Source organism: Neolamprologus brichardi, chromosome 13 (assembly GCF_056152115.1).
Source record: "Neolamprologus brichardi isolate AB-2024 chromosome 13, ASM5615211v1, whole genome shotgun sequence".
Taxonomy (NCBI): domain Eukaryota; kingdom Metazoa; phylum Chordata; class Actinopteri; order Cichliformes; family Cichlidae; genus Neolamprologus; species Neolamprologus brichardi.
The window spans coordinates 22,273,181-22,294,865 of NC_142116.1; the positions used below are offsets into that span (position 1 = coordinate 22,273,181).

A 21,685-nucleotide genomic window follows, 5' to 3' on the forward strand; every position below is an offset into this window, starting at 1 on the left:
TGGATGGAGACATGAAGGAGCAACAGCAGACAACGTGAATGCTGATGTCAGCCGCTGATGTCGCCGTTCTTCGTGCAAACTGTGCTGTCACCCCGCACATGTAATGCACTCTCGCTTTAGATTTGCAGAATAGAAGGCAAACTGGCCAAGGCTGAACTGAATCGTAATCCTTTTGCGTTTTTTTCTTTTTTTTTTTTTAAAAAGAAGAGTGCATCCAGATGGCCCATGGTTCAGCTCAGCCACAGGAGGTCTCCAATACACACCGAAACACAATGTTCTTCTGCGAGACCCAGAACGATTTGCAGCATGTTGTCGGTGTGATCAGACAGATGCCAGAAAGAGAGAGAAAAATACTGAAGACACAGCACACTGTGGGTTGCCGTTTTCTTTTAATTCATTTGATCCGTCAAAGGATTTTTACAAAGTCTGCTATGTAAATGCTATTTATTCCCCCCCCCCAAAAAAAACAATACCATTCATGAATACAGCTGCACGTTATTGACATATCCGGACTCCAGGGAGATTATTATGTGCAGAGTAGCACCCAGAAAAGTCAATGAACAGGCAATATTTCATATCATAATAGTTCTCTCTGTTATAAATAGAAATAAATCCATGCAATATTCATCTCTAGCCGTCGTATTTCTTTTCAGATTTTGGCACCATCCTTGAGATGAGGTCAGCGAGTGTCCTGAGGTCAGCTCAGGTTTTCAGATAGGAAATAAAGACGATAATTATCCTGAAGACAATTTGAGTCTGCGTTTGTTACGGTCCAGTATCAGAGACTGATTCCTAATGCAATGGCTATTCAAGTACCAAAAAGGAAGTCCCCACTCCCCCTCCCCTTCGATGATAGAAACCTTGATGCAAAAAGCCTGAACCTCCAAATAAAAGAAGAAAAGAAAAAAGGGACCCTATTATGTAAACGACCCTCAGCGCTGTTTTTAAAAAATACTCACGATAGTATCAATAATTGCATGATTTATAAACGTTCTTTTTCTCTACGTATCATACAGGCTTAGGAGCACTGCACGTCATGTAGCTGTCAGTGCTGTGCAACAGATATTCGTTAATACTACTGATAACAATATTAATAACGATCAGAACAAGTCATCATAAAAATCAGCAAATGCTATTCAACTACCATGTAAAGGAAATGTTTCGACAGTGTGCTTTTTTTCTTCCAAAAGAGAAAAAACCCAGAACAGAAAAAAAGAAAAGGCTCCGGGAAGCACAGTGTGAAGATCACACCGCTCCCACAGAAGTTGGCACCGTAACATACTGTACACTCGAAGAGACTGACGGTCCCTCGGAAACAGAGGAGGCTGTCAAAAAGGAGCAGAGAAACATGCAGGCCTCCAGTTTGGTATTAATGTCAAAGGCCTCGCCATTCACTCTAGGACAGGCAAAAAGGAAGAAGAAGAAAAGAAGGAAAAGAATCAGGCTCAGGAAACATGCCCAGAAATTAAGAGAGAGTGCTGAAGGGAACAAGGTGTCCTGCAAGAAAAAAAAGAAAGAAATAATGATATTTTATATATATATCTATTCCTGCAGAGGGCTGCAGGATTAACTGATGCTTTTTCAGATTCGAAAGAAAATGAAGAGCAAATCAAACCGAGAAGCAAAGTTAGAATGCATTAGAGTGGGCAGAAGGTGGCAGATTCATAAATAATTCTTGACTTAAGGGTTTGTTTGCACAGTGATAACCCCGAGGAACTCATCTGGCTGTTGAAACATTAGCTCTGCACCTTTCAAAAAGGGGTCCACTCATTTCTCTGCAGCAGGACGCGTCGTGCGGCCGCCTCATTCTTACTGAGAGTGCAGCGGAAATTATTCACTGTGAGATACGGTTTCCGTTTCTGGGCTTTAATCTGAATCAGATCTAAAGCGAGTGGGTTAATTGTCGATGCTGAAACTGAAACCACTGCTGAGGGAAGTCGTCGAATTTTTAGTGGTGCTTTAAGTGTTGCTACTAATAGTTACATCTGTGCATTGAGAGCCATTAAAAAAAAAGAAAAAAAAAAAACACTAACACAAGTCATGATTGAGTTTATACAAAGACCTACGCATTTTTATTCAGAAAAAAAAAGGGGAAATAAATGTTTTTTTTAAAAAAGTCAAACACTGGGCAAAGTTGTTTCCTGAGGCAAGTTCAAATCTAGCACAGAAAAAGAAAAGAAAAAACAAAACATCTCTCATCTCTTTGAGCACTAAGCAAGGCTGTTTCTCTAATAACAAAGCAATAACAAACCTATTTAACAAGACATTATACGCCCACTGGGTTGCCAGTTTGGTAGCTGACTCCCCCAAAACCTTCAGCCACCAGGGGCAGAGCTGACCAACAACAGAGTGTCCCCGCCTTGGCAAAACTCAGCTCAATGCCTATGGCCAGTAGCTTCAGGTGTGGTGAAGACAGAGAAGCCAGGCAACGCCATGCCTGCACCTGTACAGCTCTACCAGCAGCTCATCAGAGGATGGTGCAGAAGAACTTCTTCTCCCGGAAGGGGTTCTCAGAGGCGGGCACGGGCACGATGAGGGGGTCCTCGCGTATGTGCGCCTCGCAGTATGCCATCAGGTCTGCGGCGGCTTTGGATACCTGAAATATTTAGAAGAAATTTTTTGATCAGACATTTCAGATTTATTCTTTAAACTGTGTGATGATGTTTCAAGGCCGTTTTTTGGGGGCGCTACCAGAATCCTCAAACACGCAGTCCTGCATTTCAGATTTTCAATCAATGTTCATGTTGTCTAAGTTGCTCCCAGTGTTCTCTTACTAAAGTTCAGTAGTCATGGCTTCAAAGTTCAAACTCATCCTGGGGCCATAGCTGCATCTCCTATCTGATCTCTGCACTTTAGCTGTCTAAAAAGCAGCATAAAGGACCCCCAGAAAATAGCGAATAACATCGTATTACACAATTAAAACCAGATTAGTTTTTCCCCAGAATCAATGAAATGCTGGCTCTCTTTGTATCTTTGAGATAAGACAAAGATGGGTTCTGAGAAGCTTCCCTAGTTGTTGCTTAAAAGCTAAAGAGGTTCAAACGGTCACTGGAGCTCATGAAATTCATGCAGTCACATGAAATCCAGTGTGAAGGAGCTCAGTGTTCAGAAGTTGCAGGGTAACCCTTCTCTGGGCATGAAGTGAAAAAACAGTCCTGTTATGAAATATCTTGGAAATCAACGACTTCTGAGGTGAAGAGGACCGAAACATTTCACCTTGCTGTCAGCGCAGAGTGTGGAGACACCATCAGTGCTCAAGTTCAGCTCAAGTACAGGTTTGAGTAACTCGCAGACGTCGGACCGTACGCACACATCACAAAGTATTTATGGTAAAGTTTTCAAACTAGTGTATAGGAATTTCTTTCACTTGTGTATTAATCACGTTATTGTAATGCCTTGGTGCCACTGGATTTTAACATGTCTGACAGTCATACTGTAAGACAAATGGTAGGGGGTATAGTAAGGATGTTGGGGGAAACAGGAACTCCAGAGGACCAGTCTTTTGTCTCTTCGAGGACTCTGGGAAGTAGCAAGGGAGTGTGAACCTTAAGGTGTGAAACAGCTGTGTACTGCCTTTTGTTCCTGGAGAAGGTATTTAACTGAGAGCCATGCTAGGCTCAGGGAGACTCTGCTGATCGTCTGTCCCGCAGACATGCAGGGGCTCCATCAAGCTGGGTTGTATGTTCTTTGTGTGCTTTGATTAAAGAATGTTAGCTACCGCTCGTCTGCAGGCTTTATTTAAGTGGAAATCTTCCACAACACTAGTGACCCATCAATATTTTAGTAACCGAATTAATTCGTATTGTACAATCAAATTCAGACTATGGGCACCAACTGATGAACTGTGTAGACTTTAAACATTTACCAATATTCCTCTCATCTATCAGTCCTGGGCATCATTGCTTGGAGATGATTTTTTAGGGACTATAATAGTAATGCTGGAGAATTTTTATGTTTTTATTAATTTTTAATGGGAAACACTGGTTTGCTCTTCAGACCCCACTGTATTAGTGTCTTCTGTCAGACTCCTTTTTCTCATCCCCCACACAGAAACATGTTCCCTTACATAGGAAAATAAAGTTGTGGCAGTATGCAGATGCACGTTTCATGTTGCCAACAGTAATACTTCAAACAAACTTTTTTGCGCAGGGTAAAAACATTTTAGTGCAAATATTAGTGGACGAGGCCCAAACGTCTTTTCTTGAGAGCAAGGTGAATAAGCTCCACACATCTCTGCAGCTCACCATTTATTCATTCTCAGAGCAGATGTTTATGAAGTTAAACTCACACCAGATGAGACCTGGGAAAATTGCTGTAAAGCTCTTTCAACTTGCATATTGCCGATGTTCCCGATTTGTCAGCGCCTGTAGTGACTGCACTGATGCCCGTTACCCGAGCCTCAGGCACCAGGGCGAGAAAGCTCGTCGAGGTAACTCACGGGTCTTAAGGTGGGACTTCAACAAGCATAGCACGAAGCATGTGACATCTTCCAAATGAAAAAGAAAAGAAAAAAAAAGTCGAACAGTGACCATAAATTTTATAGTACAGTTAGACTGTATGTGAATGCAGGTTCTCAACTGGGAATTGAGTGGGAGGTTACGGGAGGGGAGGCGGCAAATGGAGAGCAGAGGAGCAGCTGCATCAGAGGGCTGGCGAGGACTCAGGGATCTATGTGGAGGACAGAGCCATCTGATCTCCTGCCTGCCACTTCACCTCACCCACTGCTGCTCTCACAAGAGAATAGCACAGCTTTGGTCCTCAGCATGGATTGTTACATTACCGTTTCGACCATCTTGCAGCCTGAAATGGAGCCGTTTCAACTCATAAAATCCCACAAAAAGAAGAAATGGCAGAAAACCCAGATGTGTTATTCAGTTTCTTAATTTCAACATCCCTACCAAGCACTTAGCCACAAGGACACCCATATCTATTAATAAAAAAAATAAAAAAAAAAAAAAAATCTATTAAACATGTTCTCTTCCCTCTCTCTCCACAAACAGCCTTTACTGCCTGCTTTGCTTTCACATCAGGCAACCACAACAATTTGACAATACGCTCACAGGTCACACAGTCTGGCAAACACTGAGGTACATCATGCTGTGCCAGTAAATCAGAAAACAAGACTAAAAGTCTGTAGCCATCTCAACAACTCAGTTTTGAGCCAAACGCTAATGTCAGCGAGCCGACTTTAAGAAGCTTTATCATGTTTACAGTATCAACCATATTTACCATATTAGCATTATGTTGCTTGCTAAATGCCACATAAACAAACAGTCCAGGCGATATTATCCATTAAATGAAATATTGGCCACATTAAAAAATGTGACATTATTAAAAGGTCAGGGATCACCAGTGTCCCCACAAACCATCCTGAAAGGAGCAGCGAAGCCTTTGATTTTGTTCCACATGGTTGGACTGCTGAGAGAAATGGCAGACTCTCTAATCGTAATTCATTCTCACTGGAAAGTTAGCTTTTGCCCAAACTTTTAGAACAGTTTAGAGATACTCACGGCCACTTTATTAGGTACATCTGCTCATTAATGCAAAAATAATTTCTAATCAGCCAAATGCATGATGGTAGCTCGGTGTAGTTTGACACATCATCATGCTCAAACTGAGCAGAGTGAGAGGTGATTTAGAGGATTTTCAAGGTTTCATGGTTGAGCATTTCAGAAACTGGTGATTTACTGAGATGGTCACCATTTGGGGTTTACAGAGAATGGTCTACAGGACAAAATACTGAGTGAGCAGCAGTTCTCTGAGTGAAAATGCCTTGTTGATGTCAGAGGGGAATAACCAAACTTGCTTTGAGATTATAGGAAAGCAACAGGAAGTCAAATCACCACTTGTTGCAACCAAGCTGTGCAGAACAGCATCTCTGAATGCACAACCTGTCACAACTTTGAGCAGATGGGCTACAGCAGCAGAAGACCACACAGAGGACAACAGAAGACTGGATGTTGTTTGGTCTCATGAGTCAATTTTTGCTGAAACACTCACATGGAAGGGTCAGCATATGGTTTAAACATGAGAGCATGGACAAATCCTACCTTGTATCATTGCTTCAGGGGTGCTGGCAGTGTAATCGTGCAGGGAATATTTTCTTGGCACACTTAGTACCAACTGTGTATCATTTAAAGACCCCATCATATTGTATTTTTACTGAATGTCCATCCTTTTATGACCACGGTGCACCAATCTTTTGATGACCGCTTACAGTACGGTATTCCTGCACGTGAAAGAGCTCAAATCTGTCTCAGACTGATTTCTTAAACATGACGGTGACTTCACTGTACTCAAATGGCCCCCAGTGTCACCAAACCAGTTTTTGCACGCAACTGAACAGGAGATTGTTAGCAACTGTGTACTGCATTCATGTCAGCATCGACCAAAACATGAGGAATGTTTAAAGCACCTTGTTGATGCCATTAAAAAGGCAAAACTGTGCTCTAACCCAGTACAAGCAAAGTGTAACTATAGAAGATGGACAGCGAGTGTATCTCTCATATTCACCGCTTTTGAACTACTTTTAAAAACGACTCCATGAAAGTACGACATCCTGTTCAAATGCACAGCGGAGTCATTTCCCCCCACTGGTGCTTTCACTTCCATCGAGCACCTCTTCCAACAAAATCCAACCCAAAGTTAAGTTTAGTTATAAGCTGTGCAATGCATGAAACTTAAAAAAGGAAAGCCAAGCATACTGACACAGCAGTGTTACCACGCATGGCTACCTCTCTGCATCATTCTGTCAGCTTTCTGCTCCAGCCACGGTACTGTCGCCACCTTCTTCCAGCTAATGCGTTTCTATTATTTATGTCTGCACCTACATCATGGATCCCCTTTTGCAGTTCCTCTGTTGCTGATAAAAGCTGTTAAGTCACCTAATACTCAATACACCACACGGTGATATTTCAGAACAGAGGTGTCGGTGCTGAAACTAAAAAAAGACTCAACACCACACTTTAGTTGGCAGAATTGTAACGCTGCATTCATGAGAGGATCAATCGTCATCAGTGACTGTACGCTTACAGACCCACCAGTGATCTGAATATTTGGAATAATGTGACTAATGCGTTGATTAACAGAGAACTTGAATTAGCTGAACTAAAAATTAGTCGCTCAGAAGACACAATGTACCCCAAATGGCTACCTAAAAACTAAAAAAAGACCAAACTCAGGCACTAATTACAGAATCCAAGCTTGCATGAAGTGTGAACACTAACAAAGCAAACAGTTTAATTATTTTCATAATCAAAGTAAATGCAGTCATTATATTATTATGCAACTGCAGCCAAATGCTCCTGCTCTGAACAGGAGGCTCACAGGACAGAGAGTGGTACTGCTCAGTGTGTGTCATCAGGCCCAGACTGATTGTAATTACACCGCAGCCCCATGATGGAAGGAGAGTCCTCCTAATTAGCACAGATCACATTCCTTTGGCTGATTGAGCAATTAATGAGAGTGTGGTGATTCCTCAATCAGCAGCACAGAGACCGCTCTTGTCACACGCTCCCTCGTCAGATCCCTTAATTAAATTTAAGGGATCGCCAGGCGTGGCCAAGTCTCCTTTTCCCTCTGCTTTTATATCCATCCACATCAGTCTCGTATGGCGGCTGCTTATTCCTTTTTTTTTGAGTTTTATGAAGTATTATTTGGATCGCCACATCTGATGCACTATGCTGTTATTAAATACTAGCAGCTGTCTGGCTTTCGTTGAGCAACCGCCGAGAAAATGATACAGATGTGAATCATGCTGCAACTGAAGCTGCTGTTTTGCAGAGCAACAAGATTCTCCTCCCCCCACACACTTAATTTGGAAATTTAAACAAAGCTTAAAATATTATATTGCCTGAAAATGTCTGAACACCATTACAGCTAAGCTAACACTTCATATAAAAGAGGAAACAAGCAGATGATCCTCAATACTTAACATCAGTGTAACAACACCTGCATGAAAACCAAAGTTAGGAGAATTTGGCTAAAGAATAAAGTTGTTATTAAAACAGTTTTTCTTTCTATAAAATCCTAAATTGACAGTAAAACTTTAATTCTCATCTTAATTCAATTCAATTCAATTTTATTTATATAGCGCCAAATCACAACAAATGTCGCCTCAAGGCGACAAGACAAGAGACTCCTTTTATATTGCAATAAACCATTTATAACTCCATGCTACTGAAATGCGTGTAGAGACGTGGGTCACAAGACAATAATTTATGAATCATAAACAATATTTTTTCAGCTGCCTTGCTGTCGTTCTGGCACCATCCTGTGAATCCATTCGAGAACTGGCTGCAGGCAGGAACATAATGTGCAAAAAACAACAAGGAAACTGTCCATTTTTCTGATGCTGGGTTTTCTTTCTGCATAGACAGTCTGATAAGACTGGCATCCAAAACCTGAAAGTTCTTCTACGCGGTTGCATACGGGGGAGGAAACCTCGTGTTTTGATTCGGGAACACTGATGCTCTACGTCAGAATGGCGACCTACAGTCATGTGAGGGGACACACCTACCTACACTCATGATTCAGTAGCTTTAAAACCACCTTTGATAGTCCAACTTATTGCTGCCAATCTCTCACATCTTGTGAAGAAATTTTGGACCACTCGCTTTCTAAATTTGTAAAGTTTGAACAATGTTAGAATGGTTTTAGAGCATGGTTGTGAAAAACTGAAAACCTAAATCTCCCAAAAAACTTTGATTTCTTGGCATTATCCTATAGATGCTGGAGAATTTGGATTTTTATTTTCCCATCCACTGCAGTGAGTTTCCCCATCTCAGGTTGGCAGATCACGTGCCGTTTTGTCCTTCCTCGTTTACTTCTAGTCTGTTAGTTTTTCAATCATCATCTCTGCTTCACTCTAAGGTAAAGACGTCTCCTTACATAGAGAACTGAGGGTGTATTGCTCAATCCTGTTGGTTCAGAACGATTCTCATTAACTAACGACACACGGTGGTAAGAACAAAGTAGGCCGTGCTTTTTTCCCCTTTTAGGCACACTTCATGAATCAGGTAATTTTGTGTATGCCCCTGCTGTTTTTTTTTTTTAACATTTCCACTTACTTACTAGTCAGTGCGCACCATTATTCTTACAAGTTTGCAAACTTAAGCTGTGCTGCATGATCTTCTGACAACTCTTCCAAAGAAGTCAGACTTGTTCAGTCATTTTCTAAATGTACTCATGAACTTTAACATGCTAACTGATGCCTGCAGAGATGAAGCTCTTGGCTGTCAGAGCACTGCACCGTCTGACCTTGGGGGTGAAACTGCTGGGACGTCTGCTCCCGGGACAGATTGCGTTAACACACCTGAATGCTCCAGACACGCAAACTGCCAAAACGGCTGCGTTCATAGAGGTGCTCACACCTGCTGATGATCAGTTAATCAAGTGCATTTGATTGTCAGCACCTGGCTGAGCGGCTCGGTGCCTGTGGAAGCAGTACGAGGATACTGCATGGAGTCCTGTTAAAAACACATTTTTCACAGACTCCACAATGATCTCACAAAAAGTAGCCAAAGTGCATCAGATTTATTAAAATAATAAAGTTATTGCTATTAACAGGATTCAAAACTAGAGGAAGAATTGCTCTTTAATAATGGGTTTGAACTCAATCTGCTGGTTTGTGTTGAAAAATTAAAAAAAAAAAAATTCAACATTTTCAGCAATTTTCCAATGAAAATTTGGCATTTTAGAGTTTGTATCGTCTACAAAAATGCTGCAGTCCCATTGCACACAGGCTGTGTTAAAAACCAAGTAATGGTTTTGCTGTTCGGTACACTTAATATCTTTAAAACGCATGAGGTCTTATTTTGATGAGCTACCTGAAAGAAGCCCAAATTGATTCCTAATCTTCTTAAAACTGATTGCAGTTTCAGGCGGATCACTTTACTTTTTAAGACGATGAGGTTTGCTTGTAAGCAGCCTTTGTGCTGAGTAGGAATGAAGGTGTTTGGCCGGCTTCCATGCTTAGCTATATTGCTGAGTGAACAGCCTCTGATTTGCAGGGCAATCATTCCCCAAACACTACTGAATGAGATGACATTAAGTTGCACAAGAAGTCATTCATAAAAGAAAATGTTCAGAATTGCCCCAACATGCCAGAAACATGAACAGAAAACAGGAAGTAAACATACCGAGAAAATGACGCCTGGAATGGATGGAAGCACAAAACTGATGTCTAATTGCAGCAAGAGCCTCGTGGTGATCGACCGCAGAGTGCACAGGGAGCAAAAGTCAATATTTAACCAGGTGTTGTTTAATGAGGAAACAATACTGCTTCACAATAATGTGTGTGGTGGAGAAGTAATCCTGCAGCCACACTGACCTAAATTGGTGGAAAGTTACTGTCAGAGCTGGTTAGCAGCCACCATAGCCCACCTTTCCTGTGGGTTCATCCCTCACATTTACCACACTGATCTGCTTGGAATTCCAAGCTGTGCACAGCAGAGGCGATGATAAGGTGAACCGAGACTTCGTGCAATGCCTGTCAGAAGACATCGGACTAAAGTAAAAAAACCAAAAAAACAAACAAACAAAAAAAAAACCCCACATGCATTTTATTGGCATGTCACTTTCTGCTGTGGAAGTCAGTGGTGGGAAATGCAACGGTTGTAGTTTGAGGGTTTATGTGACAGGGAACTAGGCCAAATCTGATAATGTTGACTCAAGCGATATCACTAAGGCTCAGAAACATCTGAGGATGCAAATCGGGGGAGTTAAAAAGAAGCGATCCCACTTAGCGGATCAGACAGCAGTGGTCGGAGACTACAGCACAACCAGAATTATTGTGCAATGAACTTGCAGTCTCTTTGCCTTTGAAATGGCCGCTTCAAAGATAGAGACCTGATTTTGAGAACTCATGTGATCAACTTTGCCTTATTGGTGTTTCAATGCCAAATTGAGGACCAGAGTCCATCTGCCATCAGTTTACAGCTTAATGTAATCATGCTGGCTATTCAATCTAATTTAAATAGTACCATATCACAGCTGTCACTTCAAGGCGCTTTTAAGTAGATACCCTAAAATAATACAGAGAAATCCCAACAGTCAGAGGACCCCTAATGAGCAAGTTCTTAGCGACAGTGAGAAGGAAAAACTCCCTTTTAACAGGAAGAAACCTTGAGCAGAACCAGGCTCAGGGAGGTGCAGCCATCTGCTGTGAGCAGCTGGGGGTGAAATTACAATAAGTTTGAAATTCTTCCACATAGTTGCTGCAGGAATGCAATTTAACTACAAAATGACAAAGTGGCTTGGCAACTTTGCTTTTCATGTGAGAGAAACAAGAATAGAACCAGTTGGCAACCAGTTGAGTCGAGTCTCCTGCTGCAAGAAGTCATCACAGATGAGTTGAGCCCATCAGTGTAAATCTCAGAGTGATTACGATGTGCTGGAAATCTGTCCGTGCTTTTAAATTAGAGGGCAGTTACTTGTAGAACGTCACCAATTTGAGTGATTGCAGTCAGAGCCATAAATCAAGAACTCAAACCTCACTAACAAACATCAAACATCATCAAACGTCAATTACTTGCTAACTAGCTAGCGCTGACCAACGTTCCCTCCCTTCTAATTGCTATAAATTGGTTGTTGATCCCTTCCACTACATAACCAAGATGGTGTTTAAAATGCATTTAACAGGTTAAAATAAAGAGGTAGTTTAGGGTAATTTATTTTTCCCCTCCCCACATATGCAACTGACACACGCAATCCACAACCATGTCCATGAACGTCAGAGGTACTTCTTCAAAACATCAAGAGGCCCTGCTGATGTCATAGTGACCACAGTTACCTTTTATATACAATCTATAGAAGTGCCCAACATTCCTCATTCAACTTTACACAATCCAGGGACTCAAAATAACAAATATGCAAGTTTGTAATTACACTGAACTGTCACCGAGTCGAGCTGCAAGGTGGGAAAAAGTGCGCCAAGCATCCATCACGAGTTTGGCAAAATGACGGCACTGCAATACTCAAAACTGTGGCGCGCTTCTCTAAAGAAAAGAAATCCAAGAAAGACGAGGGAAGATAATAGCAGTGATTTACTCCAACTGGACCAGGCCATCTAATAAATGGGTTAAAGCTTTTATAATGGACTGAGAACACAAAGAGTGCACAATAATAGCGGACTCAGGATTCAACACATGGATGTTATCTTGAATGTTTTATGAGTGCAGAGTTGTTACACTGTGCTTCTAAATCAAGAAAACATAATAGGCTGGAGTAACAGAAAGAAAAGTGGACCATGTCACAAGGATGAAGGTTTAAACAAGACTAGTGATACATTGTTTCCATGCCCATGTACAGCGTGTGTCTTGGTCTCTAAATATACCTAAACCTGCCTAAAGAAATTTGTGGAAATGCAGTAACACTGGCACCACCTCCTCATGCTGGTCACATGATACTATGGTGATGTGTCCATTCTTCAACCAGCATTTGTCATAAGTCAGTATAATTGTGTTGGTCACTCACACAAACGGCACGCCCAAGTGGATCAAACAATTATTCAGTGGGGTTGATGTCATTACTGCAGGCATGCCACACCATCCACTCCACTCCCAAATTCTGGATGGAGTCTCTGATTTGCAGGGGCGAGCACAAGCAGGATCTGGACTCATGGTTGAACATTGTGTTCCTCCACATGTTCAGGTTCCAGTGCACATATTGGTGACACCAGTGCAAACATGCCTGATGGTGAAGGGCTCGAGACAGGCCGCCACAAAACCGGAGATTGCATGGAGTCTGTTCTAGATCATCTGGGTAGAGAGCCGCTGTCGTGTCATCCTGCAAATCTGTAGAAGACTGCTAACAGTTCTTAAGTGCTGACAAGGGAGGAAAACAGTCTTCTTGGGACGCCAACTTCACCGCCTTTCTCTGACATCCTCCATTATCGGAAACGTCGTCTTCAATTTGGAGATTGTACTAGAGCTCACTCCAAATAATGCTGCATCTTGGTTCTGCAGCTTGAAGTTGTCCTACAGCGCAAGCACCAAATCAGTCAAACGTGGCATGTTTGGATTAGACACCAACTGACCGCTGCAGCAGGGTCCATTAGCTTGCCAAGTTGGCAAGTTTTTCATGGGCGCAACAAATGCACTTTCCTTACAAGTGGTACCATTTAAAGAAAAATAAACAAGATTTCCAACTGTATAATATCTATTCCCAAGAGGCTTTTTGTTACAACAAAAAGAAATTGACCAAAGACAAATTTCCTTACTTTTTGTGCCAGGTTTATTTTGATCTACCTCAATAAGTCTGACAGCAAGCCAATTCAACCCCACTGTGGAAATGAGGATTCATTTAAAAATTAAATAAATAACGTTCAAACAGCTGGGCACTGTAGTGTTTACCAACGGTGATTCAAACAGGAGTAATTAGTGCATTAATAAAGGATGCAGATTTAGTGCACGAGTGAGTATTTTAAACACGAGGAAAAGCCAATGCAGTGTGGCTAATTGATGCATTTTTCCCAGTTTTTGGACGACGGCACCATCAGCCCGGCCATTTCTTCTTTTAAACAGTGCTACTGTGTGCAAATATGAAGCCATGAGAGCCAAGCGTGATAATGTTGCCAATTGTAAGCCAGCAAAGTTAATTTTGTGCTTTATTCAGACAAAAATGAGCAAAAATGAAATGCTTGCTGCGAACTGTCACTCATAGAGACGCGCCTATTGAACTGCTCCAAAATCCCAGCCGATGTTAGAGGCACACAAAGCTTTCAGTTCCATGATAAGTGGAGGTACGGTTTTTGAGTAATTGCATACTTGGTAACAGAAGCGATGTGAAAATATTTGTTCACGTGCGCAGACAATATCAACAATAAAGCTTCGTACCTTTATCCTATCCATGCAGGCCTCCATCTTCAGTTGCTCCACAGCTTTCCTCGCTTGGGAGATGCTGGCCGTGCTGTTGTTGACGATGCCGTCCTTCATGGTGCTCCTGTGACGCCAAACAGATGCAAGGGAGAAGGGGGGGGGGGTCAGTGAACGTCACATTAAATCAGCACCCCCCTGGCGACAGCTCTACCCTGATGGAGCAGCAATTCTCTACTACAACCTCACCCCCACCCGTTCCTTTTTACACAGTAAAACTTGGAAGGACCCATTTTGTTTGTCCATTTGTTATCTGAAGAAGCTGCTCTGTGGGCATCAGCTGGACAGCGGCCTGTCATTTTTCAGCCAGCGCTCATGCATGATTGTTTTTCTTCCTTTGTCACGTTATTATTTAGACCAACTGGCTGGGGGAGAAGTTAGCAAGGAGACACACACACACAATTAGTATTTTGCTCAAGTGCACTTCAGCAGGAGTTTATGCTGGTACACCTAGAAAAGCAAAGCACCTGCAGCTTTTCCCCAGTTCCTCCCAGGATCTGCAGATCTTTCCACTGCTGGCCTTCCTCTCAACTTTCACCTCAGGAGTACATCAGCTGCAGCTCTGCAGATCAATTCTCGCAATCACTAAATCTTACTCCCATTTTAGCCTCCTTGAGCCACCCCCACCCACCCACTCACCACTGAACTGTCCCAGTTTGGCAGCCACGGCAAAAATGTGCCCACAGATGTGTTTTCTAATAATTTGCCTTAAGAAATGAAGCATTTCACTGGAGGTGAGGGGTTGCTGAATCAATCCCCCTTTCTATGATAATATGCATTATTATTATTATTATTGCGCATCTATTCTTTGTTAAAAGAAATTGTGTTTATCTTAAAGCAAACGGTCGAAGACGACAAATTCATCTGCCATCCCTCCAGCCTCCACAGCTCTACGGCCAATTTATAGCTTTAAAAACACACCCTCGTAGGAAGCCATCGGGCCTTCTCCGTTTAGGTTTGCTTTAGATGCATCCATCCTGAGGGTTGCTCGGCTGTATTCGCCCCTGTGCAGTTTTATCCAAATGCAACGATGCTGCTAATTGCTGATGCAGATCTGTGAAAACGCGTGCGACTATTTATTTCTAAGAGGAGATTAATCTATGGACACACAGCGAGCTGCGGCCCTGGTTAGAGCAGAAAACAGCAAACCATGCATCATGTGGGGGGGAAAAAAGGAGCAGCAATGATTTTTGCACTGATGATAAACATTTTGAAATAAATCCCTGCATTGGTCGGATACGCGCTCATTAATGTAGCCTGCAGCCGCCGACCTACCTGAAATGTGCCAGTGGTTTTCCAATTTGGGAGAATTCCGGGTTGACTCCACCCAACACACACAGACACACACGCGCGCACACACAAAGATCTGTCAAATATGAAACGATAAGAGGAAATCCCAGCCTCGCTTCGGTCTGGACTGAACCCGAGGAGCCAAAAATCTCGGCGTCTTTAAATGTCGCCTCTGCGGCTCGCTCAGTGCGTATTCCGTGTAGGAAGATGAGCTCCAAGCGGTGAGGTCTTGGTGAGCACCACGGCTGGACTTGGAGAGATGTTACGCAGCAGCAGCAGGGGGGGAAACCTCTGTATGACGATCAGATACAGGCTGTGGGGCGGGGAGCACTCGATCAGTGGACCAGGAGCAGCAGCAGCAGGGAGCCGGGATGAGCTTCAGCTGTCCAGAGTGGCCGTAAACGCACCGACGCTGCCTGTTAGTCAAATTAGGAGCGGCTGATTCTAATTAGCTTTATTATTGCAAAAGGCAGCGCAGGTCTGCAGGCTTTCCCCGTATCGTTTATTTTATTTTCTATCAGCTTTGACATCACCGTGTCCCCCTGATGGCCTCACCCTTAACGACTGCACGCGCTCTTAAGCGTGGCTTGCATCCTGATAACTTTTAAAATTTTAATTTGTTTTTCCTGTTCGTGCTTCCGATCTGATTTGTGCAGTACGACACGAGTTTCTGCTTACTTTATGTCCCTGAACGCAACCCCTCCCCCCAACACACACGCACACAAAGAAATGGACACAATCAACACGACGATAATATTTCTTCAAATATTTATAGACTTTTATATATTTATAATATGCTTATCACTTGGTTCATTCAAACACGTACACGCATACAAACAAAACTAAACATTAGGAACCTTCAAGATGCCAAAACTGCAAAGGAAAAAAACAGAAAACTAGCAGGAGGGGCCAAAATACAACTTAAGCAACCTAAAACGATAATCTTAAATTATGCATAGCTTTAAGTCATTAACAGAAAAATAATATTTCCTTCCATCAGAAAATCTACTGTCACATTTTCTACCTTTTACATTAAAAAAAAACAAACAAAAAAATACATACAAACATACATTTGGGTTGAGAGGTTGTGGTTCAATAAAGTTTTTCATACATTTCATAGAGAAAATCAGTAAACAAACACAGTAACATAATGTCCACGTAGGATCAGGAAGAAAAATAAATCAGGACGAAGCGAAAAGGAATGAGTTAACAAGAAATAATCCCTTTCTCAAGTAAGTGTAAGACATTAGTCGTCACAGAGTGCTGCAGTCACCACAAAAGGGAATAAAAACTGTTTCACAGCTGTCTTAGAAAAAGAAACGAAATGAACCCTGGTTTCCCACATGAAACAAGGTAGCAAAAACATGACCTATTGCATGTCTGTGTCTGATATTGCTTTCTGGATTTGATTTATTAGTGGAATTAAATCAAGCTCAGTTTGTGTTAAGGCCACAGATCATTGCCTCTACTTAAACTGAAGTAGCTGAGGGAAAAAAAAAGTGCTTCTGATTCTCGTTTAAGAAACCGTGAAGTGCAGTAACATAAGTGGGAATGTAAAGAAAGGCTACATGGATCCTGGAGTGGGTTAAGAAAAAGAAACAGCTGCTCGGCCGTTTCCCAGACCGATGCGTGTAGTGTATACGATATCAGCCGACGCGACGCTCTTTACTAAACCCTCCCACACCCACTGTACCCTTTTAGTAATGCTGCACAGGTGCTAAGTAAGTGTGGGAGATCAGTGAGGATCACGGAGCATTCAGGAAATCACTCTCTCCTCCGCCTTCTTCCTCCTCCGACTGCAAGCATCTAACAGTTTGTTAATTGCTTTCTCAAAAAAATAAATAAATCAGCCCTGTAAAGTAGTGAAAAGTGGTTCTTGTGCATTTAAGCGACGGGCAAGACAGAGATGAGCCTCCATGGTGTTTTTAAAGAGCAAATGGACTGGTTTAACTAAGAGAGGCCTTAAAACAAGGAGCATTGCAGCAAATGTTACATCCACATTCACACAGTCAAGGGCAGCATCGTCCTAGCATGCAAAAGCAGGACAGAACAACAGGCACCCACAAGGTCCCCTCGGTCCGTCAACTGAGGTCAGACACAAAGTGAAGCAGGTCTGTGACTCTAGCGTTCAGATCTGAGTGGAGCAGACAGCGCGGCGGAGGGACGTCTCACTCCCGCAGAGCGGGACCTCTCCTGGCGACAGATGCGAGGAGGGGGCTCCCCTTCTTCGCAGCCACTGCAGCGTCAGCAGGACGCGTTCACTGAGCTGGGGCGGCGATCTGTCAGACCGCACGCTGCAGGAGACGTGAGCGATGTCGAGGTGAAACACGAGGGTCTTCACACTTTGAGTCTGGCTTTGTCCAGACCATAGCAGCTTACCAGGAAACGGCTAAATCAACACCAGCCAACAAAAACACATCAGCAGGAATTAAAGACTCGACAAATGAAACACTCTCAGAAATACATCCTGTATAAAGTGTCTGATGCAGCCTCAGCCAAATACTCAACCATTCCTGCAAGAGTCCATTTTAATGTATTTATAAATATATACTTATGTACATATAATACTATTTTCATAATCATTTCTTGATGCTGGGAGTGGCGGCGGTACAGTTTGCTCTGCTGGGGATGGCTTTATTTAAAAGTCAGGGAGGGTTCAGAGAGTTTGAGGACATGCTGACATGTCCTCCTCTCGGTCAGTGCAGACAAGAGGAGGAGGAGGAGGAGGAGGAGGAGGAGGAGGAGGAGGAGGAGGAGGAGGGGAGGTCCTCTTGCTGAGAAGTGGACAGGCGCAAACATCACACAAACACTCATCCTGCAGCATAGCTGCTCAGGAAGGAGTAGAACATGGGCAGCTTCATGCGCTGCTGGTCCCGTCGACACCACGCCATCACCGTGCCCTCGCTGTTGGCCGTGTAGAGGTGGTGGCCATCACACGAGTACGTCAGGCTGAAGCAGACACGAGAGGAGACCGTTAGACTTAAAATGTTGATGAGCATAGAGGCGTGGCATAAAAGTACAAAGAGAACAGCGCGCTGTAAACAAACCTGATGATGGGCTTGCTAGACTTGGGAAATGTGATCTCTCTCACTGGTTTCAAATCCCAGGTGCTCCATAACCTGAAAACATATCAGAGATTAAAAAAATTAAAAATAAACAGTGCAGGGAGCGGGATGTCAAACTCATTTTACATCGTGGGCCACATGCAAGCCCAGCGGGCCGGACAAGTGAAACTCCTGTCAATCCAAAGAAATTTAACTACACATTTAATCCCTGGGATCTCTTAATATGAGAAAACCAGCAGTGCAGTTTCAACAGGACATCTGGGATTTTCTACATGACAGAAATTCTGCTGCAGTGAAAGAAATCTGTCAGCGCGACTCCTTGGGCTTAAATTATAAGAAATAAATGTGTAAAATTATAATGTCCTGGTAGCTCTTTGCTCAGACTGCACTCTAAGTATAAAAGTTTTTGGAAATTCCCAGAAAACTTCCTATTTTATTCTCCTTTTTTAAAACCTTCTGAGCTATTGTAAAATAAATAAACTCTATAGCAGAGAGTGAAAAACAGGAACTTTCTGTCATGTAATATTTACTTATTTACAGTTAGATCCATAAATACTTGGACAGACAACTTTATTCTAATTTTGGGTTGTAACATCACCACAATGTTTTTAAATGAAACAACTCAGATGAAGTTGAAGTGCAGACTTTCAGCTTTAATTCAGCGGGTTTAACAAAAAGATTGCATAAAAATGTGAAGAACTAAAGTATTTTGAACACAATCCCTTCATTTCAGGATCTCAAAAGTAATTGGACTAATTAAATAACTGAAAATACAATGTTCATTCCTGTAACTATATAAACTTCTATGACTATATTTGAAATATGTTTCAGGAAACATGTAAAAAACCAAGCTTGTGTCAGTGTCCATATTTATATGGACCTAACTGTATTAATTACTTTGGTGAGTGGCCATGGAGTGGGTCTATATGAGAAGGAAAAGCTGAAGTCGAAAAAGTATTCCCTCCTCCAAAATTTCCAAAGCCGTCTAGTGGAACAGGACACAAATGTAACGGCAAAAGAAAAGTTTTGCCTACCTGACGACGCCATTCTCCAGCCCACCAGCGATGACATTGACAGACACGCCCTCCGGCTGGTTGGAGAAAGCCAGAGAACAGATGATCTCTCTGCAGTGGACATGCCCAATCAGGTCCCCATTCACCGTCCACAGGCGAAGGTCGCTGCCTCCTCCCTCTGGAAACAAAAGAAGAGGAGCCATAACTCACACCAAGGACCAGAAGACACTTCAATAACCAGAAGATGAGACGCGATAAACACTCGGGTTATAAAAGAAGATGCCCGCCCCCTCATACCTGAGTCACACACTGTTGCGATGTCCCCTGTGGTCTCGCTGGCAGACACAGCCATCACCGGGCTTTTGTGGCCTGTGAGACTCTGTACATAACAGAGTCTGGAAAACACAGAAGTACTCAGAAACCACACAAACACTGCATAATGCATCTTCTTCTTCTTCTTTAAAAAAACCAAAACATAAAGACCTTTCACACACACTGACCTGTTCAGGTCCCAGAGGATGCAGGTGCCATCATTGCTCACACTGATGAGGATGCTGTAAGGTTTGCAGACAAACAGGCTGGTGACTTCCCCCGTGTGCCCGTACAGGTGAACCTGAGATTCCACCTCCATCTCTGATGGCTATGGAGGGAAATACATGTTACAGACCACACAGAGAAGAAATACAGATCTAAATGTATCTGTGACTCTTATATATTGCGTCTTGCTTTTTCCTAAAAATCTCCATTAATTAAAGTCAAATTGCCTCTCGGTAGTTGCTGGAAGTCCAGAAAAATGGCAAATCCACATGTCTACTGGTGGGGACTGACGAGGTCTGAAAGCTTCTCTGATGACTGAACTCTGAGACCTCTAATCCCACTTATGGGCTCGGTGGAAATGTGTTTCAAGGGCAGCTGTGATGTGACTAATGAAGCTGAGCGTTTGAGCATGGTGAGGCTGCCTAAAGAAGAGGACAGGGGGGTGGGGGTGTAATCGGCGGTGGGTGGGCGGTTTGGGTGTTCGTGTGCAGGCGGAAGGTTAGAGGGGGACGTTGCCATGGAAACGCACCGTGGTGCTGGTGAAGCGGTTGCTGTAGGCGGTGATGACTCCACACTTGCTACCCGTAAATAGCTGGCAGCCATCGGGCACCCAGGCGCAGCTGGTCACCTGGAGGAGAGGGAGACGGACGGTTGGATGGAGGAGCGCACACCAAAGGCCAGATAACTCTTATATAACAGGTGGTCAGGATTTGTCGAAGCATAAACTGATGTGTACCTGGTGAAGCTGTGAACACTGAATGAAGTTGATAGGTGGCTCGCTCTGCTTGCTCTTCAGCCTCAATATGTTGTCCGCGTAGCCCCAGCTTAAGATGGCTGACCACTGGATGTCTGTGCTGTGCATGCTCCGCACACCTGCAGAGCAGAGAAGAAAAATTTAATGCGAGTCAGCGGGGCACTTGTGCAATACTTTCTGGGATGAGTCTTCGGGCTTCCTACCCTGCTCCTTGCTGTAAATCATCATGAGGCAGAACTTGCTGGAGAGGCCGCAGATGGCTCGCGTCGGCAGAGCCAGCAGGGATCCGAACCTCTCCCCGTGCGGCTGACTGAAACACACCACTGGGTCCGGAGCGGAAGGTGAGCCCACATACTCGCCCCACTTCAGACCTTTGATCCACGGCAGCGGACTCTGGGGAGAGGAAGAGAAAATTGCTAGGTGAGGAGCAGATCATTTCACGGGTGGTGAACTAAGTCATGTCTTGCTCAGCGCACAGCAGGCTGCCAGAGTCACAAACACCACAGAGTTGATTACCGGGCAGACGATTTCCTTGGCTGGTTCTCTGCTTTCTCTGAAGGCCAGCTGGACCAGGAGGCCCATGGCTGCTGGCAGCTCCCCCTCCATGAGTTTGGTGCTTGTCCTGCTGATGTGAGAGGTGTTAAAGAGCTGCCTGGGCGTCTGTCCGTATGTCTTGATCATCGTCTCCAGGGCCCGTCGCTGAACAGGGTCTTCTACAGCCGAAACATCCATACCAAAATAGGTCTGTAAAGAGTGACAGGAAACTGGTGTCTGAGCGACAAAGGTTTATTATTTATTTTTTTACACTAACGTCGAGGAAATGCGAGAGTCAGCAGCTACGTACAGCTGGGTGGAAGACATTGATGGCCTGGACCGCTGCTTTGCCTTTCTGCTTGAGCCCGAACACCAGATCGATCCACTGACACAGCGTCTGGGAGACCTGATCAGACTCTAGTGCTTGTCGGTGGATGAGGATGAACAGACGTGGGTCGTTGCGAGCCCATGGCGGTAAATTCACATGATTCACCCTCTCGCCATTCTGACGAACCCCAAAATCAAAACCTACCCAGGCAAAGAAAAAACAAAAAAAGAGGAAATTCTGAGAAGATGAAAGATGCACGTACAAAAGCTAAAAATAGGAAAGGAAAACTA

The 21,685-nt window shown here is 43.4% G+C and overlaps 2 protein-coding genes across 4 annotated transcripts in view; both read right to left on the reverse strand.

Moving 5' to 3' along the window:
• Positions 1-376: 376 nt before the first annotated feature.
• On the reverse strand, positions 377-15,611 carry gng4 (guanine nucleotide binding protein (G protein), gamma 4). The gene is made up of 3 exons (XM_087850311.1): positions 15,150-15,611; positions 13,836-13,941; positions 377-2,596 (listed from the first exon to the last, which is right to left on the reverse strand). The coding sequence occupies exons 2-3, from the start codon at positions 13,932-13,934 to the stop codon at positions 2,468-2,470; spliced, it is 228 nt and encodes a 75-aa protein (XP_087706437.1). The 5' UTR covers positions 13,935-13,941; positions 15,150-15,611; the 3' UTR covers positions 377-2,467.
• Positions 15,612-15,920: 309 nt separating this feature from the next.
• The window catches only part of lyst (lysosomal trafficking regulator), a 60,784-nt gene continuing 55,019 nt past the window's right edge, over positions 15,921-21,685 (reverse strand). For all 3 annotated transcript variants that reach the window (XM_087850313.1, XM_087850314.1, XM_087850312.1), the window contains 10 exons: positions 21,378-21,595; positions 21,050-21,277; positions 20,737-20,926; positions 20,516-20,652; positions 20,309-20,407; positions 19,743-19,882; positions 19,540-19,637; positions 19,264-19,420; positions 18,212-18,283; positions 15,921-18,113 (listed from right to left, as the gene is read on the reverse strand). In XM_087850313.1, coding sequence (XP_087706439.1) covers positions 17,975-18,113; positions 18,212-18,283; positions 19,264-19,420; positions 19,540-19,637; positions 19,743-19,882; positions 20,309-20,407; positions 20,516-20,652; positions 20,737-20,926; positions 21,050-21,277; positions 21,378-21,595 — 1,478 coding nt within the window. In that variant the 3' untranslated portion in view covers positions 15,921-17,974. The remainder of the gene's footprint in view (positions 18,114-18,211; positions 18,284-19,263; positions 19,421-19,539; positions 19,638-19,742; positions 19,883-20,308; positions 20,408-20,515; positions 20,653-20,736; positions 20,927-21,049; positions 21,278-21,377; positions 21,596-21,685) is intronic.